The sequence below is a fragment of the Stegastes partitus genome, unplaced genomic scaffold (genome assembly GCF_000690725.1).
Source record: "Stegastes partitus isolate 25-593 unplaced genomic scaffold, Stegastes_partitus-1.0.2 Scaffold1223, whole genome shotgun sequence".
Lineage (NCBI taxonomy): Eukaryota > Metazoa > Chordata > Actinopteri > Pomacentridae > Stegastes > Stegastes partitus.
Window position 1 is genome coordinate 160,029 of NW_007578954.1, and position 10,776 is coordinate 170,804.

Here is a 10,776-nt window from a genome sequence, read left to right on the forward strand (position 1 = left end):
ATCTATGTGAAGATTTGTTTCCATGGCTGCTGGATCAACAAACCAGGAGGTTGTAGAGTTAAGAAGAAAATAGCACCATGAAGAAATACATTCGGCGTTATAAACTTTGAGTAAATCTGAACTTTCTATAGAAAATGTATTAAGATTTTTTTTTAAAATTTAAATTAAAGCTTGAAACAATGGGTTCGGATCCAGCCCATGGCCATTTGCTGCAGGTCCTTCTCCCCACTTTCCCGTCTTCCTCTCTACTGTCCTCTCAAAAAAAAATTTGAAAGGCAAAAAAAAAAAAAAAAAAAGATTTACAATATTTTACAAAACAAACTATAAAAGTAGTTCTCAAGACTCAGATGTAGCTGATGGTCATATTAAATTCATGTCATAGTTAGTCTTCGCAAATCAAAGATGTAAGCATAGCAACCACACAAATTGTCTGCTCACAACATCTACACATTACAATCACAACCTTTGTTTGGCCTCGTGTCAGTTTGTCATAAATGACTCACATTATAAAGACATACAGACTAATACAGGCAGCAGTTTGTCAAGTTGAAGTTCCTCTAATGTTGAGTTTTCTGTTGAGACTTTCATAAATGCACAAACAATTTTTCCTGTTGCATACCACTTTAGCCACAATTTTAACCCTCATCCTTACCAGCAACCTAATAGGACAACTGCCATCTTTCCCCTACAATCCTCCACTCTGTCAGCTAAACTATCCAAGGACATAAAAGCGACACAACATTAAATTTTTAATGTTTTATTTGCAAAAACTCAGAGCTACAAGGACGTCTGTGGAGTGTGAAGTTAGTTGACTTTACTGCTAGTATTGTTAAAAGCAACATTCTGTAGAAACCTCACACACAATCATACAAAACAAAGTGTTGCAAGGATTGACAACAAGTTTGAGCTACTATCAGATTTTTACATTTTGGCATTTGAATAAATTGAACATTTTTTCCACAGGAAAATAGCCTGAGCGGGGCATTTAAATCGAGTTGAAATCGTGCTAATGTTAAAAAAAACACATTTATGGACACAGACTGCAGAGACAAAGGTTAAACATCTGATATTTCACTTATCAACTGGAACAGAAATCACGCTGCATGTGGTTAACAAAGAGGAACAGCAGCCACAAGATGGAACGAACAGAGATGTGACTAACAATGGAGCCATGTTCGTGGCAAACTACCAGGATTGTTAGGATTAGTAGGACTGCTTAGATCAGATGTTTCATGGAGACAGTGAAGGAGGAAGTATAGTTCATGTGACACCAAGGGAGTATGACTGTGTTTGTAGATTTTTGCTTACACATTAAGAACAGGCTGTGCTGCATACCAGAACATCTGCCGATTCAATAACTAACTGCTATTTCAGCATATTTGATCGGAATTTGGTTTGGTGAGCTCAAATGAAACCAAAAACTTCACAACACATACGCCAAACTACACAGAGACATTAAATATGTGGTAGAAATACACACATTCAGAATACCAACATAATAACTAAATTATTATCATGTGCATCATGAATAGTTGCCGTAAAACCCTATTTTGATATGTTTTTCTATATCAATACCACAAAAATGCAGCTCTCCTTTACATGCCCATCAGTCATCAGCCTCATGGTTCACCTCCAGTTTTCTGTGATTCATGAATGTATGCTTAACTTACACCGTGTGCTTTGTTCAAACAAAATGAGCATTTCATGTATGGGTCCACTATAGAAGTCTTGAGGGTGTGGTGTGCTTCGCAGCTCATTGCTCTCACGCAAAACCTGCTGTTTAATTATCATGTATACATAACAGAATGACAGTTTATATTAACTGGCTGAATTTACCTTTAAATGATGCAGTTTTTGCTGTAAATAATTATCTTTGTCATGAGGCTTTATGCGGTTTCTTTCGTCTTTTTGTGCTATAATTGCTAGTGCAATATGTAATACTACATACCATGACTGCCTCACCCCTGCAGGTCATGTTTGTATATGTGATGGGTGTGTATAGTCTATAGTCATGGTCTTTTCTTCTACTTGTCAGCTTTTTAGTCTGTGCAGATGAAAAAAGGTGTCTCATAGTGTCATAAAATACAAATCTAATCTAATATGAAGTGGTTGGAAATGTATTGAGAATGAATGTTACATGTTAAATTACATCACTGTTCTTATCTTTCCTCATTGCTTTTGTGTTTGTGAATGTTTGTGTAATTAGAAAATGTTATAGTGTCATTAAGTTTTAAACACAAGTGTGTTCCACTACTACCTGTTTTAAAGAATGTAGAATGGATACACACCCTGGACGACTACCTTCTGTGTAATAAAGTATTGAAGTGCATTACCATTCATCAGTTTCTATGTGCAACTGAAAAAACAAAACAAAACTGAGTGACAGCAGAAATCCATCCATTATCTATACACATGTTAATCCTCAGTAGGGTTACGGGGGGCTGGAGCCTATCCCAGCTGACTTAGGGCGAAGGACAGCAGGAATCTAAGCAAAAATCTAAACATTGCATTAAAAACTTTTACACTTGACGAAAGTGGGAAAATGGGCAAATCAATCACAACAAACTCAACATATGAATCATGGCACAACATAAATAACGACCTTTTTTTTCTGCAATGGCAGAGTAGAGTTGCAACAATGAACCAACTATTGCAGCAACCGTCAGCTATTCAGATAATCGATTAATCGGTTGAAGTCATTTTTTACAAAAACAAAATTCTCAGATTCTAGCTTCTAAAATTCGACCATTTCTTTAACCCTATGTGACTGAAGGTAAACAGAATACTGTTGGGTTGTGGACAAAACAACACATCTGAGAACATTATCTTGGACTTTGGAAAACATCAATTAATGCTTTTTAACCATTTCCTGCCATTTCAGCAACTGACTGATTAATCAATTAGCAGATTAATCAGCACTGAAAATAATCACTAGTGGCAGCAGGAGATGACAACTTATGTGATATGATATGAGCTTCTTAGCCAGCGAGGATCAATAAAGGTGTCTTATATGATCTTAAAATACAAATGTGTTCTAATATGAAGTGGTTGGACATGCATTGAGAATGAAAGTTATACGTTAAACTGTGTCACTGCTGTTGTTTTTCTTACTGGTTTTGTACTATGTGTTTGTTAGTGCTTGTGCCGTAGAAAACACATAATTAATTTTAAACCACAAGTATGTTCCACTACCTGTTTTGAGGAATGTATAGTGGATACACACCCTGGTAAATATTTCAAAGATCTTCATGAGGAAGTGAAAGTTAAAGCTTTTGAATAAAAGAGAAGTGGGCTTTGATTGATGTCCATCCCATCCATGGCTCTCCCTTATTACCAGCATTAAGAGGCCCTCGAGTGACGTATGTGAAGTTCTGGAGAGCAGATGGGATTGTCTGGTACGTGGTCACATCAAGGAGAGATATCAAAAAAGGGCATTGCTCTGTAGATGAATAAAGTTTATTTTAAATGAGTAACTCCTAAGTAAAGAGGACCAGATAGGTTTTCATTTGAGTTTGCTCATGTTTATTAAGTGTCACAGTAAGACATGATATTGAATAGAATAGAATAGAACTTTATTGATCCCTTTGGTGGAAACCTCAGGGAAACTGCTGAGTACTATATATTATTATATATATATATAATATTGTGAACCAGCAAACATGCATGACAAGCCACCACGTGTGCTGCATGAGCCCTGCAAGTGAAATAAGACGTCCTCAAGGACATCGAGGGAGACTTGTTCAGAACTCAGCCTGACATGTTTGGTGTCTCTAGAAACTTGCCGTCTCCACTGTAATTTCAGCGTTGTGAGTTTGAACACTCATATAACACATGGCAGACTGCAACAGCTTCAGGACGGACTTTGTAATCCTAAGATCCACAAATCAATCAAGTGGCTGGAACCACGTCAACAGCTGCCACATTCAGTAGAAACTAAGTCTTACGCAAGAGACATCCATCTGTCTTCATTGTCTCTTTGTCACTGTCCAACCCTTTTCCACCACACCGTCTCCCAGCTGAACACACACTCTAAACTCTGAGGCCTGCAGTTATTTTATAAATCAGAAACCACGACGGAAAGAAAAGCAACACAGAACAGAAACACAACACATCTCATTGTTTTTGATTTTTTTAAATTTACTCATACATTTCGTATAAAATAGTTCCACTTGGACAACTGTGTTTTATCATGAGCTACAGCACTACATGTAAGCAACAGGAACTGCATTGTTTTGTAAAAAGAGTCAGGATTACAATGAGCTTGGAGGCACTGATGCTTTGCTTGTTTCGTGATGCCATTAAAAGTGCTCGATAGGGTCGTGCTGGGTTTTGTTGTGCTGCATATCACTCAGCTCAAGGTCTCCTCCATTGCACGGCAGCTGCTTGAAAACACGGATGTGAACATATTCGTCTCCTCCCACATGAACCTGCAAAAAGGTACAAGCAAAGTTTATTTACTGTCCTTAAAGCTCTGTTGAAAAAAAAAAAAAAAAGTCTGTTCTTTAGGGGCCAAATTTTGAATAATGCTAAAGCTGATAACTTTTCTGCCTGCTGTTCGGATCTTGACTTGTAGGATTTATCGAGCTTTTAATTATGAGGACGATTGCCTACGGTGTCAATAAAATATTGAAATGCACTACCATTCATCAGTTTCTATGTGCAACAGAAAAAACAAAACTGAGTGACAGCAGAAGTCTAAACGAAAATTTAAACATTGTAAAAAACTTCTACATTTGGCTAAACTGGGAAAATCAATCACATGGCATGACTTAGCAGGAGATTACAACTTTCCTGATATGAGCTTCTTAGCCAGTGAGGATCAATAGAGGTGTCTTATATAATCTTAAAATACAAATGTGTTCTAATATGAAGTGGTTGGACATGTATTGAGAATGAAACTTATACGTTAAATTGTGTCACTGCTGTTGTTTTCTAACTGGTTTTGTACTCTCTGTTTGTTCATGCTTGTGTCATTAGAAAACATATAATTAAATTTAAAGCACAAGTACGTTCCACTACCTGTTTTCAGGAATGTATAATGGATACACACCCTGGTAAATATTTCAAAGATCTTTATGAGGAAGTGAAAGTTAAAGCTTCCGTATAAAAGTAAGAGAAGTAGGCTGTGACTGATGTCCATCCCATCCATGGCTCTCCCTTATTGCCAGCATTAAGAGGCCCTCAAGTGACGTACATGATGTTCTGGAGAGCAGACTGGATTGTCTGGTACTTGGTCACATTAAGGAGAGATATCAAAATGTTGATTACTTTGGATTACCTCCAAGAAAAGAGGGTCAGATAGGTTTAAAAAATAAAAATAAAAATAAATTCTAGCTTTTAAAATGTGACCATTTCTGGTGTCTTTACCCCTCTGTGACTCAAACTGAATATGGTTGGGTTGTGGACAACACAAGACATCTGAGGAGGTTATCTTGGACTTTAGAGAACATTGATCAATACATTTCACCAGTTTGTGTTATTTGATGGACCAGACAACTAATTGATTAAATGAGAAAATAATCAGCAGAATAATCAACACTGAAAATGATCACTGGATGCAGCCGTGCTAGAGAGATTTGTCTTAAACTTTTCCTAAACTAATACATGAAACAAACATAGCTGCCTTATTACTACGTCACGTTTGTATTACATGTGTTTCAGGAATACCTGACAGGAGAATCCTAAGTGTTTAACTCAACGCACTCCTTATATTCACATGACATGACTGGATCAGAACACACAATTCGTTTATGCAATTTACTGGAAATTTGTGGTAAATCTGGATGGAATTTGGTATGAAAGAAAACAGTGAAGCATCACATTAAAGACATATACTGGAAACCCAAAAATGCTGCAGCTAACCCCAACTGAAAGAACTGTAACAATAGAGTTTATTTCTGCAAGCATTTAGATGCATGATCTGTTGTTTACATAACAGTATTCACAGCAGCTTTAAGAATAAAGGTTAGTGTATAGCCATGTCTTTCTGGGGAGTCACCAAGGAAGATCGATTGTTATCATGTGTGCACAACATTAGGAAAGCATCATCTCTGAAGACTTCCAGGGATATTTGCCTTGTAAAAACAACAATTACCTTGATGAAGTAGTTGGTCCCGGCCACCAACTGTGACCTGTAGCTCTTGGCGACGAAAGCACCAAAGTTCTTCCCTGCTTTTACCTCTGCATGAGGCTTCATCTGAGCAACAACGAGGCGACAGAAACATGAAAGTGAAACGCAGGCACCAGTGTGACGGGTCATGATGGAACAAAGTCAAAGAGCAAGAATGATCCTTCTTTTACTTACCTGAGCACAGATTTGGTGGATGCTTTCGTCGGGTTCCTTTACATCAGCGAGTCCTCCACAGAGCGGCATGGTGACAGAGTTTCAGTTGCAAAAATCAACCCAGAAAAGAGCGAAACGGGAGTGTTTATATGAGGTGCCGTTCAAGTTGAGTCACTGAGATCATATGATTTCCTGGATCGTACCATCAGCGTGGGGAGCGGAGGGGTGGGTGAGGATTTTAAACGACGTCACAAACAGGGTAAAACAAAAAGTTTCTGTTTGCAAAAAGAAAAAAAAAAGCGTGAGTTCATTAAAAGTATCTATTCCAAATGGTCTAAATAATAAGAAAGACGGAAATTCAAATATATTTTTTCCAAATGTGTTTTTAAAAAGGAAACATTTTCGCTGTCATGTGGGCCAGTCCGAGGCGTGGCTGTGTTGCCAGGTGACAGACCACCCTCCTGTTCAGCACACTGTTGGGAAACCAGACTGGAACAGCTGGAGGAGGGAAAGAGAAACGCCCGTGAGTTCTTGTTTGCGGAGGATCACAGATGAGTCATTGACCCATCAAACAACTTCGTAAGCTTTTCTAGTTCTTTCGTCTGGTTGACACTTTCGCATTGAAGCGAATCACTTCTCTTGTTCACCCCGTATACTATGTAAACTTGCACACTGTTGGGTGGATAACCTGCACATTCCTGCACCCTGGAAATATTTCTATAGCTTTAACTCTAATCTTGCTACACTTGCTGTTGTTTTGACTTGTAAGACTTCTTATTAATCCTGGGTGATTTACTGTCTACTGACTTGCAACACTTTTCGTCCTTTTTAAAACATTTTGTACATTTTAGTGTGTGCTAGAAGTTTAGTTATGTACTAAAACACCATGCCAAAAAACCTACTTAACAATAAAACTGGTTCTAATCACAGTTACCAAAAGAGTAGAGTTGATATTATTTTAGGATTTATTCTCTCTCTCTCTCTACACCAGAGATGATTTCTAAAATGCTGTACATGTTCACAGTTTTTGTAGCAATCAGTGTTTTATTAACTTTCTATAAACTGATTTTTCTTCTAATCTTTTGTCTTAACAGCTGTGGTAGGCAGTAGACCACAGGAACTTACTCATCTTCTTTTATACATACATATTTCTACTATTTACAGTGCTGGAACTTCAACTACATTTACTTTATTGGTACTCTTTTCAAGTTAATAGCTCTCATTTGAAAGTAATTTGCTGTTTTGACCCTTTCACAACAACTTTCCCTTCAGTAGATTTACACCTTGGTTAAGCGGGGAAAGTTGGTACATCAATAACAATAAAACAAACCCCTGCTCCTATGAGAGAGCAAAGCTGCACCTATTGACGACTGTTCAATTAATGATCAGCCATCGATTAATTGTGAAAATTAATTTTCTAAGAAAAAAAAACAGTAAAATTAGATTTTTTTTTTCTGGTTTTGTCACTCCTTCATGATAGTAATCTGATTATCTTTCAGTTGTGGACCAAACGAGAGATTTGAGGACATCATGTTGGACTTTGAGAAAAACTGAAGAATAGTTTTCACCATGTTCTAGCATTTTAAATACTAAAATATTTTTTCCTCCACAGTCTGACAGCATCAGCTTGTTCAAACCTTTCACTAATTCTGAGATTACAATTGGATAGAGCCTTTATTGGTGCCACTTTGCTGATTGTTATACATTTTTGTATGTCCGACCCAGTTTTGTGTCTGTCATCAAATAGAAATGTTTTTTTATATGTCTTGTAAATCATTTTGGATAAATTTCCACCAACATTCGGTCCGACGTACACTTGTAAACTTGTAAACCAGGCCAAACGTGCTTCCGACAGGACTCCGTTGAAATTTTCAAGGTGGCGCTGTGGAGCCATTTTTTCAGTGACATGTCCACATGTCTGATTTCCGATTTCCGCCAGTCCTGATGTGTGTGGTGATTTTGGTGAGTTTTTGAGCACGTTTAGGCCCTCAAAAATGTGTTCAAAGATTCCGCCAAATAATAATAATCACAAGGGTTCCAATAGGGTCCTTGCACTGGTGTGCTCGGACCCTAACTATATAAAATGTATTCAACAATAAATAAGTAAATAAACCAGTGTGACCTATATGAAAACAGTGAGGTAGTTTATTGTAGTCAAGATTGTTTTTTGGTCCAATGAGATCACTATAAAACAGGAAGTGTATCTGATGTTGCACTTCTGGATATTGAAACTGCTGAACATTTACAGAAATGTCAGGGCATATAGTGCAGTGCATTTTAGAAAATGCACACACAAGTATGTCAACATATGTAGAGGTTAACATAGAACACTAAACTTTTACCGCTGCACAATAGAGAGTGTCCTGTCCTATGGATGTACAGTAGTGGCAGCTGCATGGCATCGGAGAGAAAACAACTTGAGCTGGACATCAAGACGGCTCAGTGGATCATTGGCCTCAAATGTATTCATACCCTCCCGTTAAAGAAGGGGAAAAAAATTACTGAAATAAGTTGAAATTGACAAAAGTGATAATAAATAAAGATTTAATGAAAATCATGACATTGCTTTTGAATTGTGATTTAACAGAAATATTAAAAAGAAAAACAAAAAACAAGCAACAAGCATGATGGGACCCATGAGCTAATATTTAGTTGTACAACCCTTTGAGCCAATAACTGCAATCAAGTGTTTCTGTAACTCTCAATCAGACTTGTGCACCTATTGACAGGTATTTGGATTGTGGCCCACTGCTCATCAGCAAAGTACTCTAATTTGTCCGGAACAGTTTTGTTTTTTTAAATTACTATTTTCAACCACAATTCAAAAGCAATGTCCTATTTCACAAAATTATAATTTAACAAATTTCTATCTATTATTACTTTTTTCAGTTTCTAGTTATTTGAGTGACTATTGTGTTTTCTGTAATGGAAGGGTATGAATACATTTGAGGGCGACTGTACTTGAGTTGTCTCCTCCGACGGGCCACAAAGATCCGGAATGACCTCACCCACCCAGGACACTCTCTGTTTACCACCGTCCCATCTGGCACACTCAGAGTCATGAGAGCTCGTACCAACAGACTGAAATACAGTTTTCTCCCCATGGCTGTGAAGAGACTGCTGCAGGAACCATGACACTCCCAGTTTACGGACTCATTCTAACAAATACTCTTTTGCACTTTTAGTAGTTGTTTTATTGCTATTTTATTATTTATACCACCTATTAACTTTTTTCTTCTTCTTCTTAGAACTGTGATCATATTAGCTGCTACAAAGATGATGCCAAACGAAATGTTGTTGTATTTTTGAACAATGACAATTCAGCTTCTTCTTCTGATGTCTTGAAAACTTGATTTTAGCTTCTTTTTTTTTTTTTTAACAGACACAGTCTAAAGTCGTTCCCCAAAAATCTAAATCATCTAAAAATAACACCATCATATGTCATTTTTGTGTAATTGTCGCACTTTTGGGCTCTAATTAAGACACTAATTAATGCTCCAGTATTCAATATTAGGACAACGGTTTGATTGTAACACGGTCAACATTTTTTAGCTTGGTTTGCAAGAATCCTGACTGACCTGAGCTTCAACCCTGAGATATGAACTGAAACACCAATGATTGTGCACCAGCCTTTGCACCCAACGTGACTAATGAGTCTGTGGCTCAATGGGAGTAAATGATGTGGAAACGTTTCCCACAAGTGTGTACAGAATCTGCTACTACACTGTATGTGTAAGGCTGAGTAATTTCCTTTGCATTTATCTTAATGCCCACCTAGTCTGGAATATTCATCTTATTTTTGAATTCTAGAGAATGTAACTGCTCTGAGCAACGCAGGCTGGAGATTAACGAACAAGCAAAAAGGAAATACATTGAGGACATCTGCTGGAGAAACCGAGCTGTTACCGATGTTACAATCCAGAATTCCCTCCATGTGGATGAGCAGATTCATTGGTGTAAAATAGAATAAAAGACCTCTTATTCTAAATTTGGCCGCCTGACCTAGATTCACTGTGTTCAGGGTTTTTGTGTTCAGTTCTGGCTGATGCCAATTAAGATTTGTTGGCAAAGACATGCAGAAAGAGAACAATTCTCCAGATTCAGAAAACCCAACAGTTTTGACTAAATTTAACTGAAAGAAAATCTGCAAGGAGGAGAGATTACTTTGAGCTGCAATGTAATTTCTCCTATTTACTTTACTTTTTTCCCCAATATTTTTTAATTCACAAATGTATTAATAAAATCACAATAAATAACAGAAGTTATTTACAACTTGTAGATGTAAATAATCATAAACATTTTTAAATCTTTAAAAAATTGCCTTTTTATTAAATGGATGAACCGTTTGATTCAAGTGTAGAACTATAAATATATTTCTAAAATCAGATACAACTGGTGACAACAGAAAAATAAGAAATTGTTCTATAATTGTATGTAGATTTTTTTTGTAAAATTAGAGATATATTGTTTTCAAGTACAGAACAAAATATGTA

At 37.0% G+C, this 10,776-nt stretch overlaps 1 protein-coding gene across 1 annotated transcript; it reads right to left on the reverse strand.

Annotated features, from left to right (window-relative positions):
• Nucleotides 1-4,116: 4,116 nt before the first annotated feature.
• On the reverse strand, nt 4,117-6,471 carry cst14a.2 (cystatin 14a, tandem duplicate 2). Its single transcript, XM_008297478.1, has 3 exons — nt 6,305-6,471; nt 6,095-6,196; nt 4,117-4,427 (listed from the first exon to the last, which is right to left on the reverse strand). The coding sequence occupies exons 1-3, from the start codon at nt 6,371-6,373 to the stop codon at nt 4,299-4,301; spliced, it is 300 nt and encodes a 99-aa protein (XP_008295700.1). The 5' UTR covers nt 6,374-6,471; the 3' UTR covers nt 4,117-4,298.
• Nucleotides 6,472-10,776: the final 4,305 nt, after the last annotated feature.